This window comes from Triticum urartu, chromosome 6A, assembly GCF_056163025.1.
Source record: "Triticum urartu cultivar PI428250 chromosome 6A, HENAU_Tu73, whole genome shotgun sequence".
NCBI classification, from domain to species: Eukaryota; Viridiplantae; Streptophyta; class Magnoliopsida; order Poales; family Poaceae; genus Triticum; species Triticum urartu.
In genome coordinates this window covers 3619370-3643247 of record NC_141878.1, presented here as the reverse complement: position 1 = coordinate 3643247, position 23878 = coordinate 3619370, and the positions used below count along the sequence as shown (strand labels likewise).

Genomic DNA, 23878 nt, shown 5'->3' with positions numbered 1-23878 from the left:
TCTTCCTGTGCTTGCGTTCAGTCCATGGCGGCGCCGTCTCGATCGCTCATCTGGTTCTGTATTGGTTCCTGTCACTGTCGTTTCCTGCAATTTGATTCATGGTTAAACTTTTCAGTCTGCCGGGCGGTGGCCTGCTCCCTCTCGAAGACTCCTGCCGCTCGCCGCCCGCCGCTTATCCCGTCTGCTGCCGCTCGCCGCCTGCCCCCCGCCGCTTATCCCATCTCCTACCGCTCTACTGCCGCCCCAGCGCCTCTATAAGATGGCCCCCGGCCTCGCTTATCCACAAGCGGCCGCGGAGGGGCAGCTCACCTGAGCCGCAACCAGGGGGCGTACCGGCGAGGGGCTGCGTCCACCTTGCCGTCGAGTGCCTCCTCCCCTCCGGCCGCCCCGATTCCCTCTTCATCCTCCAGCTCCAGCCCAACCCCGACACCCCGGATGTCAAGCGGGCCTTCCGTCGCCTAGCCAACCTCCTGGCCCCTCGGCGCGATCCCCATCCCCGGCTGACACCGCCCTTCGCGTCGTTGAAGAGGCCTTCGCCCACCTCTTGGAGAGCACCTCCACCAGCGCCGGTTTCGCTCCTGCTGCTCCCGGCGGCGTTTCCGTCGCAGAGATGTGCTCTGGACGGTCTGCCCCCACTGCTGCCATGTGCATGAGTACGAGCGCATGCTGGTGGGGCGTTTGCTTGGGTGCTCGAACCGCTGGTTCATGTGCGTGTTCGTGGCTACCTAGCGTCCTAGCCCACGCGGCTGCCCTCTCCCTGCTCGCCGGTCGCCGCCGCTCGGGTTGTTCGCGCAGGCTAAGCCACGGATTGTGTACGAAATATTCACAACAAAGCAACGCTAAGCTTGCTCTATCCTTGAATAAATCTTTGCATATTTTATTTGGGTTGCCATCGTATGTTTATCCTTATGTATCCTATTGAAATTGAATAGATCAAACAGAGATCCAGTTACAGCAAAGATGCGAAAATTGAGTAGTCAATATAGCAGGTGCAGTGTGAACTCCTGTTTTCCCGTAGTAACTTCAGGTGGGTTTGGTGCATTCACCAATCAAATTAGTTCATTTTTATCTCTAATGTTGTTTTATGCATCTTTCGGTTGTTGCAGAGAAAAGTCTCTCTACATGGGTTAAGAAATTCAGAACTTTACAGTGAGCAGGTGTGTAAAATTATATCTCGAATCAAATAAAGTTTTCTGTGCACATTGTCATGCCACCATACTTGAACTGTTATATTTTTTCCAAGCAGAATGTGGACCTTATAAGGGCTATACATGCAAGATTCAGGAATTGGAAACGGAAGTAACACGGCAGAAGTTCTCCACTGGGCTCAAGGGGATGAATTGGTTAACTACAGAGAGCTTCAACATGGTGGCAACCTGGGTGACCTACCTTTTGTTGATCCTTGCTGCTTGCTGATATTGTGGTATCTCTAGCCTGATTTTAGTGCGCTAGCGACAATTAGCACTGCTAAACTTGAAACCAAAATGAAGCTATGAGTTACCCCATAAGTTGTGTAGAAAACGATTATTCATCTTCAAATCATGTCATGTTTATTCTTATTGTTCCAAGGAACATCCTGCTGTTGTTTTTACCTCCTGAATTGTCAAGTATTAAATTGTACAAATATAAAAATTCACTGAATTAAGAACTTCCATATCGTTTTCTATTTTACCAGTTTGGAATCCATTGGTCCAGTTTGGAATCCATCGCCGCCGCCTGAGGCAGCCGCCGGGCAAGCCCGGGGCGCCAAGGATGGTGGCGGCGGGGCCTCGGTTGCCCTGCATCTGCGTGGGGAACCCCGGATCTGGAGCGGCGGCTCCATTGGCAAGGCATGGCCGGCTAGCAGCTGTGGGGGCGGTGGATCTGGTGTCCCGGCTGCGCGGGCGGCGGGATCCGGTGGTCGTTGGCGGCCGGCGGCGGCTTCTGCGGCGGTCGGTGTGCACGATCTGGCGCCATCCCCTCCTTCCTTGTTCGGCGTGCGGGCAAGCCTGGTCGGGCCGCGCTTCCTCTTGGTCGCCGATTTTGTACAGGAGGCGCTGCTGGTGGCAGGGATCTAGTTCGGGCGAAATCCCTGGCCGGCCATGACCGGCCGTGCCGACGGCGACGCCTGAGGGCGCCGTTCCCCTCCTTGGAGGCGTCGGTATGGACTGATCTCCTCAATTCACCTTCCCCTAGGTCTCCCAGGCGAAAGCCCTAACTTTGTTTGGCAGCGGCGGCGCTCACGGCGCCGTTCCCTTCTTGAAGGCGCCGCTTTGGGAACCTTGGGGTTAGGTGGCGCTTGTGGGTGGTGGGCGACGGCGGTGGTGCGGCCCTATCCTAGCATGTATTTACGTCCGTTGCTTGGAGATGGACTCGCGTAGGTGGAGGTCGTCGGCTGGCGTCGTGGTGGCGTCAATGGCGGAGGACCTACCAAGGCTCGCGTAGGTGGAGGTCGTCGTTTGGCGTCGTGCTGGCGTCGATGGCGGAGGACCTGCCAAGGTTGTCACCTCAATTTGCTCTGAAGATGGACCAGTGGAAGATGGCGGCGATGACACATTTGAGTGCGTCGGATCGGTTTGAGCCCCGGACCCGGCAGAAGGCTTTGGTCGGGGCTTCCGGCTTTAGATGTTAGGCTTAGGTGAGAGGTCTGGATATGTGGCCCAGCTTGCACCCCTTCATCATTTGGATAGGAATAGCGGTAGATGTTGCCAAGATGGCGGATTCAGGCATATTGTTGTTCTACTTTGTAAGGTCCTTGAGAATAATCAATAAATTGGCCGCATGCATCTTCCAGATGCAGAGGCCGGAGATCATCCTCCTTTTCCAAAAAAAGCAAATTTTTCTGTTTAATCATTTTGTTGAGGCTTCCGGAAAAACAGGTTAATCTATCTTTTGTTCACATGCCTTGCTACCTAATTTTACATGAGCTTTCTTCACGGATGTACATATTTTTCTTTACCCTGTAATGTTGACGGGCTCATTTTTCTGGTAGTGAAAAATGAGAGGAAGTGGAAGGGTAGAAGGTACGCTTCTGCAGAATCCAAGTAAGACTTTGTTCCTTACCTATGCTTGAACAAAGAGCAGCACACAACATGTATGTTAGTGTTTCAATTTCAAATGATGGAATTTTATATCATTAATAGTGGTAACTAATGATAAGTAACTTTTAGTTCTGCTAAAATTATTTTTCTTTTTTGAATTTCCTCAAAATGGAATAGTAATGATTTTAAGCTAAATAATGAGTTCTCTTTGTGTGTCGCTGGGTAATAGAAGGAATAAGAAGCAAGTTTTATATATTATATGGAATACTTCTTTTAAATAGCTATTGAGTTATGCCGTGTAGTTTCTTCTTCGTGTGTATGTTGTTCTTATGCTATTTAAGATGGTGACTATTTAATTTACTGTCATACGGTTAATTCTTCGGAATTCTTGGTCAACTGCTTAGATAGAGACAAATAGTGTACTCTTTATTTTTTTTGTGCTGAGGTCTTCATTTATATGCAGAACCAAACATGTAGGTAGCTTAAAAGTACATTTAAAACGCAAATCACCCTAAGATATCCCAGTGTGTGGTTTAACCTGAACATATCTTCACTTGCAAATAAGCATGATTTTCTTACAACTTGCTTCTCTGATGTCCCCCTTATTTGCCTTCTTAATCAGTATACTTGGAGTCCACATCCAAGATAAAAGCATCTTGCTCTATTCACTCAGGTTCTCAGAGATGTCTCATCCAGCCGGACGATATTATTGACCATTTAATAGCAGCTGACCAACAGTTTTGGTAATTAGAGAAGAAGACAATTCCACAGAAGCAAAGCCAGTTCATTGATAGGGAGCTAAATTAGCAGGCATGCTACCTGTACTAAATACAAGTTGTGCTTCCTGCCCCTTATGTCATTCTATATATTGAACTCATTGGCATATGATGTAACCTGTTAATATTCTTAATGAAATCACCCGTAATGGGCATTTTTCTTAAAGAAAAGATTACAGTATACCATGACTAAGGCTTCATACAGGATTGTGTCTCCCTTGGTGTTATTTGCAACAGCTGAGTAGCTCCGGAGAGTGTCAACGTATGTGCCCAAACTCAGTAGAACAAGCACTAACGATAGCAGAACTTGAAAATTCCAGGAGATGGCTGCTCTCACCATATAGTTCAAAGGTTCACTATCCAATTATGCTATTTATGTTTAGGGTACTTATTGTATAACTGGTTATAACAGATATATTGTTTTATGATGACATATCTTTAGGAAAGAATATTCAAATAGAGAAATTTTGCTGTGTTAGATTTTTATTATTACCAAGTATACGAGTTTGCTCTATCTGATTGTCTCAAAGTATTACAGTTATACGTGAATATGATAATCAATTGCATGTTTGTGAAGAACAGAGGCCTGTAAGTGTGGCGGTACGGCCTAGAGACATACTTGACTGCTTATTAAGTTGTGGGTTGTTTTTTGACATATATATTTTCTCACTTCCTTACAACAACTTAGTCTCCAGTTATTGTACAAGTCTGGTGCGCAAGTGTTGTTTCGTTCCATCTTCAGTTTGATTATTGTTTTTTTTGGCGAGAAAAGTTCCCATCTATTCATCAACTGTCAAGGCAGTACAATTCTTTTTTTTTTAAACAGGATTCCTAGATCAAATTTTCTGGCTGGGACAAGAAAAGGAACATGCTCCAGTCTCCAGAATGTCATAGATTCAATAAGGACTGTAAGCTGATCACATTCTATTTTGAAGGATACTACATCAATTGTTTCAACCTAGAAAATCAAAGCAGGCCCAATTCTCGGTATTCCCATTCACCATCGTAAGCTAACAAACAGCGAGTGGAAGTGCATCGAGGATCGGTTTGAGAAGAAACTGAGTTGCTGGAAAGAAAAACTCATGTCTTATGGAGGCCGGTTGATTCTTATTAACTCGGTGCTCACGAGTTTACCTATGTTCCTCTTATCCTTCTTTGAGGTCCCAGTTGGGGTTAGGAAAAGGCTTGACTTCTATCGATCCCGATTCTTTTGGCAGAGTGATGAACTTAAGAGAAAATACCGACTGGCCAAATGGGATATTATCTGTCGACCAAAGGACCAGGGGGCCTTGGTATTGAAAATCTTGAAGTCAAGAACAGATGCCTGCTTAGTAAGTGGCTGTATAAGTTGTCATTTGAGACAGAGGTAACGTGGGCGCAGATTTTACATAGTAAATATCTGCAGTCCAAGACCCTGTCCCAGGTCACACTGAGACCAACTGATTCGCTGTTCTGGAAGGGGCTCATGAGAATCAAAGCTACCTTCTTTAAGAGAACTAGGTGTATTGTCGGTAATGGCAACAACACTCGATTCTGGGAGGATACGTGGCTTGGCGACGCGCCTTTGGCGACCTAGTATCTGTCCCTATATCATATTGTTCAGCATCGTGAGGCTCTTGGTGCCATGGTTATGCAGTCCATTCCACTCAACATTCAGTTTAGGAGGGTGCTTGTGGGTGATCGATGGGAAGCATGGCTTCACTTGGTTCGTAGACTGATGGAGGTTCAGTTAACTCCTCAGCCCGATCAGTTGTGTTGGAAGCTTACTAGATCTGGGGAGTTCACAGTTAAATCTATGTATATCGATATCATTAACTCTAGTGTGATTCCTAGCTCCAAAGATGTTTGGAAAGTTAAGGTCCCTTTGAAGATTAAAGTGTTTATGTGCTTTGTACATAAACAAGTAATTTTAACAAAGGACAATCTAGTTAAGCGCCACTGGACAGGTTCTACTAGGTGTAGTTTCTGTGATCGGGACGAGACTATCAAGCACCTCTTTTTTGACTGCCCGTTGGCACGAGGTTTGTGGCGCTCTGTGCAAATTGCCTTTAACATTACTCCGACTTCGGTCAACATGTTATTCGGGGTGTGGCTTGCTGGGATAGAGTCCGAAACAGCTAGACACATTCGTATAGGAGTATGTGTATTGTTATGGGCAATTTGGAATTGCAGAAATGATTTGCGTTTTAACAGAACAACTATTTATTTTTTGCAGGTTTTATTCCGGGCTACTGCGCTGATCTGTATGTGGTCCTTACTCACTCCGACGGAGGTCAGGGAGCGTTTGGTTACTGGATCTGTCCGGTGGGAGATGGTAGCGCGGGATATCTTCAACCGGTTTGGATGGCGGTCATGTAATAGGATAGGCGATTAGTTTACCTATTTTTTATTTTGCCAGCCGGTTGTGGCTTGTTGGGCTTTCTGTTTTGGCGTTGAGGCTCTGTGTGAGCTAGCCGTTCCTTTTGTTTGCAGACTTTAAGACCTTGTTGAACCTTATTTACTTTCTTTTAAATGTAAACGTATGCATCGTTCTGATGCAGAGGCCGGGGAGTCCCCTTTTCGAAAAAAATGATGCTGACAGGAGCTGCCCGTCTGCACCTTCTCGGACAGTACTTCTTCAACTCAAGTGGCACCCTGCAGCTGCAGAGTGGTGAGCATCGTGTCACGTGTCATGTTCGATGTCAATTCGTCTTGGTACGTAGCTCAAGTAGTGGATGTCTTTTCTTTCTTTCTTTCTTTTTTTATTTTTTCTCACAAATGAATAAATCTCCCGACCGCTGCATCTGTGGATCCATACATCCATAACATTAACAATGTTGATAAAAGGCAATAAGTCCAAATTCGTCAATAAGCCAGGTATACAATCATGACAAGATATAAAAAAACACATATGCATGACAAGTCATCTTTCTTGCAACAGCATCTTCAAGAAGGGAGGGTACTTTTCATCTGTATACTGGGTCAAACCAATTAAGGATGGTACACAGAGACAACCTCTTCAACACGGGGAACTTTTCTCTTTTGGTTCTTCATTAATAATTTGATTGCTATGCCGGTACACGATAATTTGCATGAAAACTATGGCTAAAGAAGAGGAAGGGTTCAAGAAAAACAACTTGGTTCTGCCGTTCTAGTTTGTGCTGACCTGGCAAAGTCTATGTGCTGGTCAACAGAGGTTGGAGAAGTTTCTGGCCGGAAACTGGCTGCAATGTCATACACCGAGCCACCGAGCAGTATGAGAGACATCAATGTCCTTCACTACACGCAAATGAAAAGGGCTCAGACGTTGATAAGGAGGAATCCATTGTTAGGATTCCTTCCTGCAGAAACGAAACTGAACCGAGCATACAGGGCACCATTGGGATTCAGGAGATCGGCGAGTACATGCAACTCTGGCACATGATCGAGCACACGACGCTCTCCGCCGAGCCAGATCATCTCCTCTAGAAGTGGAGCTCCAAGGGCACCTACACTGCGCAGTCCGTCTACCTTGCCACGTTCCACGGATCCACCCGATGTGATGCCTGGAAGCTCACTTGGAAATGCTGGGCGCCGCCCCGGGTCCGTTTCTTCCATTGGCTCGCCCACCTAGATCGATGCTGGACGGCCGACCGCCTCGCCCGTCGCGGCCTGCAGCATCCCGCGCGCTGCCCACTCTGTGACCAGGCGCGGGAGACCATCCAGCATCTCCTCCTCGCCTGCCCATTCTCTCGGCACGTATTGTACGAAGTCCTGAGCTGGCTGAGGGTTCCCCGCAACCCGCCTGACAGCAAGCCATCAACCAACACCTGGTGGCTCTCTGTGCGGCAGCACACGCCCAAGCCTATGCGCAAGGGCATCGCCTCTGCAACATTGCTCATTCACTGGATGCTTTGGAAGCATCGAAAGGACTGTGTCTTCGACAGAGCTAGCCCTTCAATCACTGTGGTATTGGCTAAGATCAAGGAGGAGGCTACCCTTTGGGCCAAAGCCGGCGCGTTGGGCCTGCGTGCTCTCATTCCCCACACCTGGGATGTACACTAATTAAAACACTCTCGCATTGTATGATTGCCTCCTAGGAGGATGTAACTCAAACCCCTTCCTTTTCAATGCAATGAAACGCAAATCTTCTGCGTTTTCTCAAAAAAAAAACTACACTTGAGAATGAATCTAACAATATTGATTTGGCATTGTGGATGTTGCTACTTTCTTCTATAAGTTGGTCAAAGTAGAGGTGCTTTGACTTTGGACAGAACTTATATGCAGACTAAAAGGGACCAGAGGGAGTATATGATGCTTACAGGAGCTGCCCGTCCATTTGCACCTTCTAAGACAGTAGCTCTTCAACTCAACTGGCATCCTGCTGAGTGGTGAGCATCGTGTCACATGTCATGTTTGATGTCAATTCATCTTGGTATGTAGCTATAAGTCAACGTCTTTTCTTTCTTTCTTTTTTCATAAAAGGAGGGTTAAAATCTTCCAACCTTTGCATCTGCGGATCCATACATCCGTAACATTATCAAAGTTGATAGAAGGCAATAAGTCCAAATTACTCCACAAGCCGAGTATACAATCATGACACGATAGAAAAAAAAAACACATATGACTAAATCGTTTTTCTTGCAACGGCATCTTAAAGAAGGGAGGGTGCATTCACACTAATGCCTGTCAGCGTCTAGCCTAAAAAACCAATCAATGGCGGTATTTGACCAAGGGTGGGTCCCTCTCTCCTAGCCACTCTCACTGACTTCTGGGTCCGGTCAACGCTGACTGTGCCAGTCAAATATGACACATGGGGCCCACATCTCGGTTGCACAGAAACTAATAGGGGATTTATTTAGCCCTAACTGCATCATTAACATTGGGGTACCCACATGTCACTGTCTCGAACTAATGACGCCTCGTGTCGGCACAGCCGAGGTTAACTGCCGGCGACCTCAAATCACGGCGGTGTTTCGCCGGAGGCCACAACGGCGGTGTTGGAGGCTACCAGGGTGTAGCTTGCGCTCGCGCACATCCATGGGTGGTCGCAGGAGGCTGTGGGATGGCCGGAGGCAGGCTACCAATGGAGCTGAGCGGCGGCAGAGGCACGACTCCGACGATGTCGGTGTTACGACACGAATCCAAGCGGACTAGCCAGATGGGCGTAATCTACGGACTTATGGGGTCACGACAGGTAGCATAATGACACAAGGGGAGCTCGGCAACGACGAGCACGGCGACCATGGAGGACGGCGGCGCTGAGCTCGCGTGGATGACGGCTACAACACGAGTGCGAGCTCTAAAGGAGAGGGCAAACTGAGACAGGATCACCGCGAGTCTAATTGTGGCGAAGGTTAGGCCTGGGCTCGCCTATGCGTGACAAATCATTTGTCGGCGTCCGGCGGTTGCAGCCGGAGAAGACAACCCGATTGGGCCGACTCCGGGCATCTGGGCTTGAATCCTTCGGTGCAGAGGTCCGGCATGATATTTTGGAGGCTCCGGACATGCTAGTTTGGCGAGGGGTGGCCGGTGGCTACGTCGACGGTTGGCGGCGCTCTGTGGTGCTCGATGCGGTGCTCGAATCTGAGAGAGATGGGGAAAGAATGATTGACCGTGCTCCTAGTTCAGTCCCAGCCCGACGTACTAGTCACCGCTGGCGACCCCGGCTCACCGCACCAGTCGCCGCCGGTGGCCAGGCAGGTGCGTCGCCGGCCAGAGAGGCCCGAGACTACACAGGGAAGGAGGAGGAGATCCCACGGCCAACAAAACAGCCTTGACCGGGTCCAACTCAGCAAAACCACCTAACCAAATCCACTTCGAGCGAGTATTGAACGCTATTGGTTTTATTAAGGGGTTAAGTGAACCATTTTGGACTTCATGGGGTTATGTGAACCACCAACTTTGTTCAGGGTAGTAAAATGAACTTTTTTCAAATTAATATGGATGGGAGGGAGTAACAAAATTATAAAATGTTCATGAATTTAAAGCATGTTCGCAAATTCAAAAAAATGTTACAAAATTTAAAAAATGTTTGTAAATTAAAATAAATGTTCGTGAATTTATAAAATATACACAAATTAAGAAGAATATGGGAAAAGGACGAAAATAAGGAAAACCCAGTCTAGAAAAACAAAAGAAGGAATCTTCCAAAATCGGGCAAAAGGAATCTTTCCTGAAGAAACCGATGCCCAACGGTTCCATGCACCAAGCAATGCTTTTGAAGACCTCCTCCAAAATATTCCTTGAGAATGTGGTCAAATTTGACCAACAGATGTTAAGCACATCGATGTTCAGTTTTGCCAGTTTCTTGAGTTATTTCTGTAGCAAACAACTTTGCAGCTGTGGTACACGCCAGAGCGAGTCTTGCGTTAATTTCGTTGCACGTAGGCAGAGAGCCCCTTCCTGTCGTTCATAGGGTCTTGTTGGCTGAGGATACCATCCATTTTGTATGCATCTTTCGTTCGTAGATCTTCATCAAATAGATTGCTGCAGAGATTCTCGATGCATCACCAATTCAGCGTAAGCATCCATGATGCCACTGAATTAATTTAATGAATGCAAGTCTTTTCAGCCTCGCCCAGTTGAAGAAGGAGCCTGAACATTCTCCAGGCAAGCCCAGCAAGGATTTCTCCTCGGCTTAGTTCGAGCAATCCCATTGCCGCTAGACGAGGATCCGAAGATGAAGAAGTCCGCACGCCAGACCACCGCCGCCACAAAAGGGGGCAATGTGGGGCTGCACCTGCCACCGCCGAAAAATGCGAGGTTTGGAGCCGGCATGGCGTATGGGTGGACGGGGTTGGGAAGGCAGCAGGCGGAGAGCCGATGCGGAGGGATGGTGGTGGCCGACGCCGCTAGCAAGCCAAGAAACGGAAGGGGACGCAGATCCGGGCTGCGATATACGTGGCCGCCCGAACATTGACAAGCCAAAGTAACTGGAAGGGACGCAGCTACCGGAGCGTCGAGGCTGAAAATCCGCACCAGCATTGCGTCGACAGGCCATGGACACTGGAGAACACAGGTTCGTGGCCGTCGGGACCAAAGTGATGTCGACGGGGATCCACCGCAAAGCTTTGACCGACTGCCAAGAGAGACCACCATGACTAAAGACGTGCAGGGGTCGCCACCGCCGCTCGGAGGAGGCGCCGTCGGTGACGAAGGGTGGTGTGCGCCGGGGCAGGACCATACCCCGGCCAGCCCATCCACCTACACCCAAAAACAACTCTTTGCATTTATTAACCGTCGCTACTGAAACAAGAAACGACAAAACTAGAAAAGAAAACACAAAATTCTCACAGCAGCAGCAAGCCAGCAACTTGCAGAAACAAAACCAGAAATCAGTCAAGACGCAGAAATACATACCACACCGTACATTTGTAGCATCAGTTAGTAGTACGGAAAAGCAGACCAACATCAAATCACTTCGCACTGAGTACTAATAACATACGAAATTTACAAGTATGAACAACAGGGTTGCAGAAATCATACGGAATCAACCACAAAAGCACTGCTATACTGAAACGTGCCAAATGAATCAACAAACACACACAAATATCTCTTGGAGAATATTTGTATTATTGGTATACACCATCAGAGATAGAGTGGTTAACTGGCCATACAAATGAAAACATAAAAGCGATACATCGTAAACAAACAAAGTAAATATTCGGGATATAACTTAGACAGGTATGTTAATCTCGTACTGGATGGATCTGCCTTCACCACCAACGTCTCCACCTTCTACCTCTTCTTCTTCCTTGTTTTCGGGAGGCTCCGACTTCTGATACCTATCGGCAGATGTCTCCATCCCCATGAGTGACAAGAGGATCCAGACATAAGAGAGCAGCTCCGACCTTCATTCATGTTCTTTGCATGCAAGTACCCCCTGCACCTACTGGCAGAGTAGCATAGCATCCGTAGACCCGGATCGTCGTCCTCGCCTACTTGGCCTTGTGCAAGGAGGGCATGTTCCTCCTCGCGTTTCTTCTTGCGGCTGTCCCGGGCCCAGTGGCCTGCGATGCCACAGTAGTGACACTTGTCACGATCCGCGTCGCCGCCGCCGTTCTTCCCACCACCGGCGTCAGTGCCGGCAGGGGACTTGCCTTTTTCACCGCGTCCACCGCCGTGGCCACGTCCGCGGCCACGCCCTAGTCCGCGCGCCTGTGAACCTGACGAGTTGCTGCCGCTTGCGTCGTTGTTCGCCGTACGCTTCTCGTACGCACGCTAGTCCTCCAGGGTCATCAGAAGGCGACCGGCATCCTCGCCTCCGCCATCTTGGTCGAGGCGTTCCTCTGCCACCTTGAGCCGTCCGGTGAGCTCCTCCACCGTCAGGGTGTCGAGGTCGACCAACGTCTCGATGGAGAGTGCCACCTGAGCGTATTTTCGGGACACAACACGAAGGAACTTACGTACCACACGTGCGTCCCCGACGGGACCACCATGGATGGAGAGGTTGTTGACGAGCCTGGTGAGCCTCATCGCAAAGTCGTCGACGTTCTCGCCGGGCTTGAAACGGATATCCTCGAATTCTCGACGGAGGCCCTGGGCCTTGGCCTCGCGCATGGCGGCCGAGCCCATCCGCATGGTCTTGACGGCGTCCCAGGCCTGCTTCGCCGTCTCCTTCGTGGAGAGGACCGCGAGCATCTCCTCTGGCACCGCCCGGAGGACGGCCTCCAGGGTGGTGCGGTCGTCGTGGTAGTCGGTGATTCCAGTGGTGACGGCGTCCCATAGCCCGCGAGTCTGCAGAATGGCTCTCATCAGGAGAGACTAGCTGCCGTAGTTGCTCCGGGTCAGTGTTGGGAACACTGTTGGGAGGGCCACCTCGCGTCTCTGCACCACCGGCGCGACGACCTCGCGCTCGCGCACGGTGCGGCTATGCCTAGCCCTGGGAGACCGCGAGAGCGTGCGCCCACACGTCGGCGATGGAGTTCAGGACCCGCCATCGGAGTCCTTTCGCGACCCCTCGCCGGAGCCCTTCCGGGGCTCCTTGCTTCCCGCCATGACCGCCGGGTCGTACTAACGGCTCTGTTGCCAATTGTAAGCACCGATCACACACACACACACACACACACACACACACACACACACACACACACACACACACACACACACACGAGAGTGCTCAGAAGACAGTGGTTTTGCGTTGCGAACACTTGCAACTTTTCTGCATTTCTTCTTCTCCTCTTATAGTGTTACAGAAGGGAAACGAGGCCACTAACGGCCCGAGAAAACAACCAAGCCGAGCCACAACGATCGCGCCATCCCACGATCCAGCTCGTGCGGGTGTGGACTACTTCTAAGGAAAAAAACTTTCTAACAAACTTATCTACTCAGCTGACTAAGCAGCGTTTATTTTCTGCTAAGACTAAACTGACGAATACACAAGGTTTAAGTACACAGTCTACAGGAAAAAAAATAGGGGACAGTAGGCAATAGCACCAGTAGAAATTGACCCTTATATTCGAAAGCATAAGCAATATATCACAAATCTGATTGTCCAAAAATTAAACGAAGATCACAGACTAGAAAGCATAAGGGGGCAGTAGGCAGCAGCAGCAGTAGAAATATTTCACATAGAGCACAAGCAATTTGCACATGGTCTTATTTTTTCCCTCCCCTCCCGCGCCGCTCCCGCACGGCGAGCGGGAGGGCAAACCCCAGCGCCGCCAAGCGAGCTCTCCCTTCTCCTGCCCTCTCCTCGCTGCCGCCGGGCTGTGCCGCCGGGCAAAGCCCGGTCGGCGTCGGCGGCGGCGGGGCATCTCCTCCCCACGCGCGGTGTCGGCAGGCGCGGGCGTCTGCATCGAGCGGTGGCGGCGCGTTGGCGGCGGGGCGTGATGGCGCGATGGCGGGCGGCGCGGGGGCGAGCGGCGCGGCCTGTTGCTCCCGCTGGCACCTGGCCGAGGCGTGGAGGCTACGCGGGGCCGCCGGGCTGGCTTGGTCTGGCTCGGCCAGATCTGGCCGCTTGGGCTGCGCGGGCACCGCCGGGGCTGCCGCCGGCGGGTGGTCCGGTGCTGGTATGCTGGGGCGGCGGCCCCAGGCTGAGGCGGATTCGCTGTCTTCTCCCCGGAGCGGAGTCCCATCATGGTGGCTGGTTGGGAGTTGCGGCGGATGTGCGGCGGCATCCCGGCGAAGGCGATGATGTCCCTGGCCGTGAGGGCGGCGGGGATGCGGCGGGTGGAGGCAGGCGCTGGTCTCCCTCGACCAGGGGCTGCGGTGGACGCGCCTACTAGGCGGCGTGGTGGTCTGCGGATGTGGCGCGGCGGCATTCGCTTCCCCTCTCCACGGTGATGGCCCAAGGTGGCAGCTTTGCCCCCCACTTCAAGTTTGCTGAGCTCCGGAGATGATGGGCGTGGCCAAGGAGAAATCCGGCGCGGCTACGGCTGAGGGCAACGGCGACGCTCGTGGGCACCGTCTCCTCCCTGGAGGCGTTGTCATGGCCATGTCCATCCGCTCTACTGACACCGGAGGAAACTCTAGGCTCGGTTCACCGGGCCAGGCAGCGGTGGCGTATCGGCGCCGTCCCCTTCTTGGAGGCGCTGCCTAGGTGCTTGGGGTGTCGTCCGGGCACGCGGCTGGTGGGTTGCCTCGCTCGCCTCGGCGGTGTGGCTTGGGGTGCAGGGCTGTCATGTGCGGGATGTTGCTGTGGACATGAGCATTCGGGGCGCTATGTACTCCATCATCGATGCCTCATCGGCCATGTCTTCTTCGAGTCAGACTAGCTCCCGCTGTCCACTGGCCGATCTTCTAGGCACCATCGGTGGAGAGTGCGTTGATCTAGTTTGGTTAGGTGATTTGTCGTGCTATGACGTGTTTGATACCGGGGGATGCGGCCTGTGCTCTGTGTCCGTACTTTTCGCTATTGTTTGGCTTAAGTTTGGGCAAGGGTGTTAGTTGCCGATGTTGTCACGGTGATTGTGGGTGTTAACCTCTCGGGGTGGCACATTGCCGAAAGGCGTTGTATCAACCGTCTTGGCTTTTCTTCTATGAATATATGATACGCATGCTTGTGCGTATTTGAGAAAAAAAAACAGGAATCACATAGAGCAGGGCGAAGATGAAGACGACAAGCATTTGACAACGAGAGTCCGGACGCGCACGGCCGGCAACCTGGACTTCACAATCAAGGGCGGCCGGCCATTACTTTTATTTTATCCCAAACTGCAACGGTGCCGGCCTCCCTTCGTTGCAACATGCCCGTTGGGGACCTGTAATGTAAAGTGAATATAAGCCATCAGACACTAGAAGATTGAACTGACTTTCTTATGGTCATACAAACTTTTGAAACGATCAAATCTTGCCGATATACATCATATTATATCGAGAAAAGTATACTTTTCGTCCCTTAATTCTTGGCGGAGTCTAGATTTAGTCATTCAACTTCAAAACCGGACAACTTGCACCCTTAACTCCTGAAACCGGACAAGATTCATCCCTGATCACAGTTTTGACCGGTTTTGGTGTTGTCCCACCCAGATTTTGACCGTTCCGACTCAAATTTGCCTACCTTTTCCAAGTCCACGTAATATTTTCAAATTTGGTTACTTTTTTCAAATACGTGAACCTTTTTTAAATTTGTGTACTTTTTATTAAATCTGCGTACTTTTTCCAAGTTCATGTACTTTTTCAAATATGCGTATTTTTTTAAAGTTCATTTAGTTTTTTAAGTTCATTTAATTTTTTTAAATTGATGTACCTTTTCATATTCGGGTACATTTTTTTGAAAGAGTTCATGTTGAAAATTTTATGCGAACTTGAAAAAAGTACGCCGATGTGGACTTCTCTTATGCAAAAATATGTGGATTTCAAAAATTATTTCAACTTGAAACAAGTACGTGAATTTCAAACAAAGTTCATGGATTATAAAAGGAACACGGATTTGAAAAAAATGCAGACTTTGAAAAGCATGTGGATTTGAAATGAGTTTGCGAATTTCAAAACCAGTTCATGGCTTTGAAAAATACTTGGATTTGATCAAATTACACAAAGTTGGGAAAATACGGGGATTTGGAAAAAGTATGTAAATGTTAAAAGATCACAGATTTGAAAAAAGTACACGATTCCACCTTCCAAAAATATTGCATGCGGATCATTTAGGACCTGTCATAATGTCTCGCTTTATTCTGTTGATATTTAATTCGACTGTTTCCAAAAATAAAGGTTGCGCTCTAATTTGATTGCTTACCCAAAAAAAAGGCTCATGCACTGCCATAATTTGGCCGACGAATTAAAGCTGGACGAAATCAAAGCATCCAGCACGCATTTTACATACCTATACGTGGTCCACTCTCCCCGATTCTTTTTCTACTCCCCGCCGATTTCACCTCTCCTTAGTTCGTCCTCTCCGCAAGCATCAGATCATCATTGGTCCATCGTTCATCTTCACACGAGCATACCAGGTGATCATCTCTCCCTTCGTATAGCTTGGCCATGGTAGCCAGTGTCACCTCCATGGTCGCCGATTGCGGTCGTTTTTCTCCATCGCAATTTACATTTTTCTTTTCCAATTGTAGGTATATCCATGCCCAGGTTACAAAGGTGTGCTACTGCTAGAAGAAAGAAAATTGTTGGTGTTGGTCGTGGCAAGATGGCTGCCACTACAGCTCATGATGATGACTTTATGGAGCCACCGGTTAGGTCAACATCACTTCCCGTTAAATACGTAGCGCCGGTTTCTAGATGCACACCCATTTCTATTTCGTCCATCGTGAAAGATTTTAACGATGAGAAGAAACGCTTAGTCATTGAAATGAAGTTTGACGGAATTTTGAAACTACCGGAAATCACAAACTCTCGGGAATTTAGTCACAACCTTCTATCGAGGGTATCCACTGAAGAAATAGCAATTAGAATGGGTGATGGAACTCTTCTGCACTTCACTGATGGTGATGTTCACAAAGTTCTGGGTATCCCATTCTCGGGAAAGGAGTTGCGAATTCCTTCCACGGAAGAAGTCAGTCACATAAAAAATGTAATATGCATCCGACTGAATGTCCCGGAGTTTAAAAAAATCACGAGAAGTGTACTCACTGATATTCTAAGCAAGAAACATGAAGCACCAATGTCGGATGAGGAAATTGCTGCCTTCAAGACTGCCTTCATTCTTCTTTTGATGACAAAATTTCTCGCGCCACAAACTTTGTTGGACAATATATGTCCTAAATATTTTATGGCGCTCAAGAATTTAGATGACATCCCTAACTGGAACTGGGCGAGGTATGTCGTCAATGACATTATAGCAGCAGCACGGGCATTGGCCAACAAGCTCAGTGATGACACAAAAGCCACGTATATAAACGGATGTGTCATATTTCTGCAGGTATTTACATTACCTAACAAAATTAAGTTTGCATAAACAGCTTGCATATAGTTTGAATTAATAATTACATTCTACATTCAGATATTCTACTTGGACAACTTGGAATTGGGTCCGCTGAGTCTCAAGCATGATTGCTTCCCACGAATTATGGCGTATGATAAACACGCAATAAAAGTAAGAATGAGTATGGACCTCAAAGAGAAGAATCAGTACAAGCCAACCCAGTTTGGGATGATGAAGGTAGAAAACAGTCTGATTGTTACATTATAGTCTGTCTATCATATTGAATTAGGACCTATTTAGTCATTTTTATTTTCATTTTTATGTCCTTACATGCATTATTTTCTTGCAGCTACGTCCAAGAAGTGATGTCTGTTACAACAGACCTAATGTGGGTATGATGTCGGCTTTTCGAGTTGAAAGTGCTTCTGTCCCATCAGATAACAATCCTGATAATAGCAAGGTATTTTCATAATTGTCTAGTTATACTCGTTTAGCATAGTGTCTGCAATTCAATACGTTGTGAATATATGTTTACAGATAGTTCAGCAAGCATTCCTGCAAGGGGACAATTTGTCAGATGGAAATATGGATTCCTGCGCCAATGTATTTCGTCAACCTTCTCATGTTCAGCTGCAGCATCCGTCAGGTATTTTTCGAAACTTTCATGGATGACGAATAGCAATTTTAGTAAGTAATGGTTACTGATTTCATTTCAGCTCAAGCTCATATGCAATTTACGCCCAACATACCCGCAGCAAATAATTTGCATGCCAGAACATCTACATCAATGAGTACACCAGGTTACAATGGATCACTCGATTTAAATCGGTCGGTTAAGGGTGAGGAAGAGATGAGCCTAAACCTCAACAAAACATACCCACGTCCTTCATTGTGCGATATAGAGCCACCCTCTTTTGATCTCGGCATTGACCTGACACCAGCACAAGAACCAAAGAAAGGTATTAGTTACATACATTTTCATTCCTTTCTCATCTACATTTCTTAATTACTTTTCCTACATTTTTTCTCAGATTCTACGGACTTCCGTCGTTCCATCTCACCACGTTCTATGTCACGTGAGATAGCAGCATCTAGCTGCATTATTCTACAAGACATGTACGTTGAGAACAGCCAAGGGGAACTAAAGCATGTGTGTGGCATAAAACGAGAGTACCCTGAACCCAAACACTTGGACTTCAGTCTTTCTACCCATGACAAACCTCATCGTCAGTGCTTCAAGTCTTCTATTAACTCTCCATTTGGCAACGTGGCCGCTGTACATTCCTGTCCAGAAGACGTGATGAATGTATTAGTTAACTGGATTAAGAACTATCAGACGGAAGATGTATCCAGGTATTTAAACTTTTCATAAATTTTTTGGTAGTATAGTAACCTATGAAGTTCACAATGTTTATTAATTATCCCCTACATATAGCTCTACTTGGGTAGCTCATGTCAAGCCAACTGCGATCAAACTAACGGGGACAGACATCCATAATTTCATTGAAGGCAATGACAGAGTTGAATATCCAACTATGAGTCTTTACACTAGAAGGCTCATTCAACTGGATTTCGAAATGTACGGGGAAACTGACGCTTATGGAAAGCGCCACTTTATTGAGCCTGATTTTGGGGTTAGTTATCTCGTTATCGTGCTCCGTAAAATTTGGATTTATTACCCAAACTTTTATTTACGGAAGACGTTTGCAGGTTCATGCAATTGCTGGTGGAGATTGTTGGAAGCCGGAATTATTTCGACAACAGTTCACTGGTCCGCACCTCAAGTACAACGTCTCCAAGTGTGAAACTGTAAGTGTTGTTCAGATACAAGTACATTTTTTCGCTAATCTAGATTAATGTGCTTTGTCTAACGGCCGGGTATATGGTCAATGCAGATTCATGTTTCCCTATGCGACATTAAACACTGGTCTTGTTATACATTCAACTTGCGTCACAGAGTTATTTACATCCTTGACTCTAGTAAGACTAAAATTAGCGCAGATATTAAGCAATATAGTAGACATACTTGGATTGTACCTATGTTGGCTTCTGCCATGCAACAATGCTTGACCCTCTTCTTCAGTGACTGGAAAGAAGATGTAACTACATGGGCTTATAACGAACCTGTTGTGCCAAGACACCGATTTGAGTAAGAAATTCTTCTGGATAACCTTACATCTCGTGATAGTTCAAGATTTAACTGTTTATTTATATACCAGTTACATCCAATTATGCAGGGTTGAGAGTGGTGTTTATACTTTGGAGTTCATGAAGAATTGGAATGGGATAGAAGTCGCCAAAGAGCTCAATCCAGTAAGCCATCCATAATTTTTCTTACAATAATTTCCATTAAAAAACTATCATCCTCGTGTTGCATTACTTACTTCCTATCCTCAACACAGACTTGCATGGACAATGTTAGGGCCAACATTCTAATGGACATTCTTACCATCAGAGATAATGTAGCGGCACTTCCAGATTTCGTCAAACAACTTGTGAGGCAATACGAGGATGGAGTCGTCGTGAAGAAATGAAGACGGTCTTATTACCTTTATTTCATATTTTACATAAGTATATCGAACTAGCTGTCATTTTGGGACAAAGTAGTGAACATTATATGTAATAAGTACAATTATTTGCTTCATTTTATGCCAGAACAACTGCCGAATTATTGGTCAATCCGTTCATACGTTTCCTTGGGTATCATGTTGCCAGTCCAGATTCCCACGGACATATCTTGTTGTCACACTTTTTAGCGCCGACATGTATAATTCTTAAACGAAGCCTCATACAAATTAGACTACAATTATTTCCTCCATTTCGGATTTACAATTCAACTCGTTTGGGTCTCCCATACTCCAATAAAAACAAAATCTGAATATTACCTTCAGTTTCATACATACACTAATCTTTCTCCTCTAGTACTTGGCCATCATAGCATATCATACCTCAGATATATACTTAATATTCGATGACATCAACTTAAAATTTTACGTACCGACAAGTCATTAAATTCGGCGAATGGTGTGCTGCGGTTTAGGGAAATGCCAACTGCGCGTCGACACGGGTCAGCTAAATGGCGCCACAGATATCATGGCGGGCTCAGAGGGTAGCAACTGCTCTGCTGTGGGTTTGACGCATCCATGCAAACCGGACCGCCATACTCACTACTATTTTACGTTATTATTCTCAACTAACCCTACCAGCGCCATACTCACTACATTTCTTGTCGTTGCAAATAACCAATATCCACACCTTCTGTAGTGCTAGTACCCAGTTCAATTCTTAATAAAAAATGTAAGTCAGACGATCATAGCACACATCAATTTTTAATACGGAATCAGCGAGGATTCTTTAACTAGGTGTCTTGCAATTAAGAAGCAATCTAAAATCTTTCGTAAATATGGAAGCTGAGCAAGTGCTTGTGCACTGCCTTGTACGCTGAACCACTACTAGTGAATGCAACAAACACTAATTCCTAGTAATTTGGCAATGAATCACACCAATAACTATGAGTTAATAACCCGAATCAGTTACTGATCATGGCTGGTGGAGTCTCCTATCTCACGTATGGGTATTTAAAAGGAGAATCCCTCCTTCCCAGACACACCATTTCACAACGAAACACCATAGATTGAAGCGCAACCTAATGGCCACTCCTTCTGAAGGAGATGTCGCTGGTGTCACGGATGGATGTTTTTCACTGGATTGTTCTAATCAAGGCAGGACTACCAGTGGCAGGTGATTTCTGATACTACTATACCCGTCTTCCCTATGTAATGCACACATTAGTCATTTTTGTTCTAGATATTGTACTGATTATTGACTCATTCTATATTCTACAATTAGTGATGACTCCAGAACTGCGCTGGTTACTATTCCACCAGAATATTGTGATGCAACGATTATGGATCCTTTTTTAGGCCAGGTATTCCATGAAGACACGGATGCCTTCCAGTTTTATAACATGTACGCGTTGAGAAAAGGGTTTGGTATAAGAATTCGTAAACAAGTCCAAAATGTTGCTGGTGACACTACTTACATCGAATTTGTATGCTCATGCGAGGTATGTACTACTTATCGTTTATTACTCAAACTAAATTAATTCATGATTGTGGGATCATTCAATTTTCCTATTGTCTTGTCTTTCCTTTCCCAGGGCAAGCCATCTAAGGGGGTTCAAAAATCTGTGAAGAGAGGTTGCGGTGCCATGATGCACATACACAGACATGAAGAACATAAGTGGATCATCACACAACTCCGGCAAGAACACAATCACCCCCTTACAACCAGTACAGGTATGACCCGCAACTGGAAATCACATAACAAAATCGGTGAGGGCACCAGACGCATTATGAAAGATATGATGGAAAACAATAGCACCACAACTCAAATGTATGGATATTTAGCCGGGATTGCTGGAGGAGCATCGATGCTGCCTTACACTAGGACGTATTTTCAAAGTGTTAAACAATCAATCCGAATTGAAGAAAATACAGATGACATCAAGAAGACATTACGGCTATTTGCAGAAATGCAAAAATCAAGCAAAGATTTCTTTTATGCTGTCGATGTTGGAAAGGATGGCAACATAAAAAATGTTTTCTGGTCGCATGCTTGGTCTAGGCTTAGTTACAAGCACTTTGGTGACGTGGTTACATTTGATACTACCTACCAAACAAATATATATGGTATGCCATTTGCTCCTTTTGTGGGTGTAAACAATCACTTCCAGACTATCATCTTTGGCTGCGCACTGGTTATAGAAGAATCAGAGGATGCCTTCAAGTGGTTGTTTAGTACTTTTCTCAAAGCTGTCGAAGATAAGCATCCAGTTGGAATTCTCACAGGTTTACTCTCCACATACCCTTAAAGCACTTTCCTGTTTTCTTTTCTTCAAACATTCTAATTATTTTCTACAAATAATACAGACCAGAACAGGGCCATGGAACTTGCCATCAAAGCTGTATTCCCTAACACAATCCATAGGTGGTGTAAATGGCACATTTTTTACAAAGCCAAAGAACATATAGGTCCTACTCTTTACAGCAAGACATCTGATTTCAAAGACAAGTTCCATAGAGTTCTTAATCATACAAGGACCATAGGTGAGTTTGAAGGTGCTTGGAACTCACTTATTGCTGACTATGATCTCCATAGCAACACCTGGCTACAAGATGTGTGGGATAAACGTGATCGCTGGGCGCCACCATACTTCAAAGATTATTTCTTCGCAAAGATGACGACAACGCAACGCAGTGAGTGCATGAATCATGTGCTCAAAGCCTACGTTTCACCATCATCAACCATGCATAACTTTGTTAAACAATACGATAAATTTATTGCGGATAGGATTGCGGCTGAGGACAAACTTGAGTTCGACACTTCGAAGGTACATTTATAATACAATACAAATATACCTTTTCCATTTTCTAAACGTGATTCATTACCCATACCTCACTAATTTGCCACTTCTCATATTCACAGGATGCAAGGCAACCGAGATGTGGTTCGCCAATAGAGAGGAAAGCTGCTAAAGTTTACACGGACACCATGTTTGCGAAGTTCAGCGACCAGGTATACATGAGTGCATCTTACTTTGTCCAAGAAATCAGAGATGATGGCACATACATCACTGTTCACATGGATTGTGATACGAGGGAAAACTGGAGTAAGTTGGAGTTTCCAGTTCATGTAAATGAAGATGAAGAGGAATACAGATGTATTTGTAGATTGTTTGAACACATGGGCATATTATGCTCACACATAATCAGGGTATGAACAATGTAACCTTTCAGTACTAGTCTTCTTTTCCCAAGGAAATTAGAGTCAAATTATATTCTTTATTTTTGTTCAGGTTATGATGCATATTGGGTGCCGGACTCTTCCAGACAAATACATCAAGAAAAGATGGACGAGCAATGCCCGAGAAGGAAATAAAAGCAGATTCGACGTGGATGCTGCTGCTTCGAGGACTCACCGGCGTACCCTGTTATTCGAAGCTTGCATGGACCTATCGTCCAAAGGTGATGCATCAGTTGATGCGCACCATGTTGCAATGAGGAAAATTACTGAAGCTTTACAGGAGATCCGTTTGCTGCCAACCCAAGAAGATGCTATGGCTATACCTCAAGTCCACACAACGTCTACACATTTATCTGCAGAATCAGATGATGAGTGCGCCAATGAAATGGAAGACGAGGACATCTTGGAAGCTCAAATGCATGACGATGTGCTTCCACCTAACCGACGCAAGAAACGAGGACAGCAAGGCTCAAATCTGTTGCGGAAGGTGGTGTAGGTAAACAACGGAAATGTTCATTCTGCCATGAGAAAGGACACTACAGAACTGGTTGTCCTCAAAACCCAGAGAATTTGACAAGGCCAAAGATTAATAAAGTCTGCAAGAAGTGCCAACTTCCTGGCCATAACACTTCCACATGTGGCGATCCTCCTTTACATACCTGATACCTTTCAGTACAAGTGTATTAGTTTTCTTCCAAAATTTCCTTCATCTTATTGAAGCATGTACTGTTCGTCCTTAATAATAACAGTGCCAAGATATTTATGATTTCACATTGATTTTGTTTTTTGCATAACACTAAGCAATGGTCGTGTTAATCTAGTGTCGTCCTCTCTGCCAACTGTTTAATGTGTGTGTTCTGACTGAGTATCATCCTGCTATCTGTTGTTATCTCCATTGCCATACCTTGCTCATGTTTGTAGATACCCAATGTTTCTCGATATCTTAAAAGGTAAATATGTGATTAAAGCTTCTGGACGATAAGGCAACGGAAAAGATATTT

The 23878-nt window shown here is 46.4% G+C and overlaps 2 protein-coding genes and 1 long non-coding RNA gene across 4 annotated transcripts; all 3 read left to right on the top strand.

The window, feature by feature from the left end:
- The first annotated feature begins 7 nt into the window (after nucleotides 1-7).
- On the top strand, nucleotides 8-1822 carry LOC147962959 (uncharacterized). Of its 2 annotated transcripts, XR_015609502.1 has the most exons (5): nucleotides 8-812; nucleotides 933-1027; nucleotides 1107-1157; nucleotides 1247-1380; nucleotides 1676-1822. It is a non-coding gene; the product is annotated as an uncharacterized LOC147962959 (long non-coding RNA). The 2 variants fall into 2 exon arrangements; XR_015609501.1 differs by lacking the exon at nucleotides 1676-1822 and having other exon boundaries at nucleotides 11-812; nucleotides 1247-1668.
- Nucleotides 1823-19111: 17289 nt separating this feature from the next.
- Nucleotides 19112-19606, top strand: LOC147962958 (uncharacterized). The gene is made up of 3 exons (XM_087531272.1): nucleotides 19112-19221; nucleotides 19310-19385; nucleotides 19475-19606. The coding sequence occupies exons 1-3, from the start codon at nucleotides 19112-19114 to the stop codon at nucleotides 19604-19606; spliced, it is 318 nt and encodes a 105-aa protein (XP_087387398.1).
- A 1115-nt stretch (nucleotides 19607-20721) lies between these two features.
- On the top strand, nucleotides 20722-23373 carry LOC147962957 (protein FAR-RED IMPAIRED RESPONSE 1-like). The gene is made up of 6 exons (XM_087529416.1): nucleotides 20722-20813; nucleotides 20922-21138; nucleotides 21808-21922; nucleotides 22004-22464; nucleotides 22560-22649; nucleotides 22930-23373. Exons 1-6 carry the CDS (start codon nucleotides 20722-20724, stop codon nucleotides 23371-23373), a joined length of 1419 nt encoding a protein of 472 aa, XP_087385542.1.
- Nucleotides 23374-23878: the final 505 nt, after the last annotated feature.

What these genes read in the sequence shown, in the direction of transcription:
- LOC147962958 (XM_087531272.1), top strand. Translation starts at nt 19,112, where the DNA reads ATGTTGGCTTCTGCCATGCAACAATGCTTGACCCTCTTCTTCAGTGAC. An exon ending in GTGCCAAGACACCGATTTGA is followed by an intron (nt 19,222 to 19,309) that starts GTAAGAAATTCT and finishes CCAATTATGCAG; the next exon opens with GGTTGAGAGTGGTGTTTATA. An exon ending in TCGCCAAAGAGCTCAATCCA is followed by an intron (nt 19,386 to 19,474) that starts GTAAGCCATCCA and finishes TCCTCAACACAG; the next exon opens with ACTTGCATGGACAATGTTAG.
- LOC147962957 (XM_087529416.1), top strand. Translation starts at nt 20,722, where the DNA reads ATGGCCACTCCTTCTGAAGGAGATGTCGCTGGTGTCACGGATGGATGT. An exon ending in AATTTGTATGCTCATGCGAG is followed by an intron (nt 21,139 to 21,807) that starts GTATGTACTACT and finishes AATCACTTCCAG; the next exon opens with ACTATCATCTTTGGCTGCGC. An exon ending in TTGAGTTCGACACTTCGAAG is followed by an intron (nt 22,465 to 22,559) that starts GTACATTTATAA and finishes TCATATTCACAG; the next exon opens with GATGCAAGGCAACCGAGATG.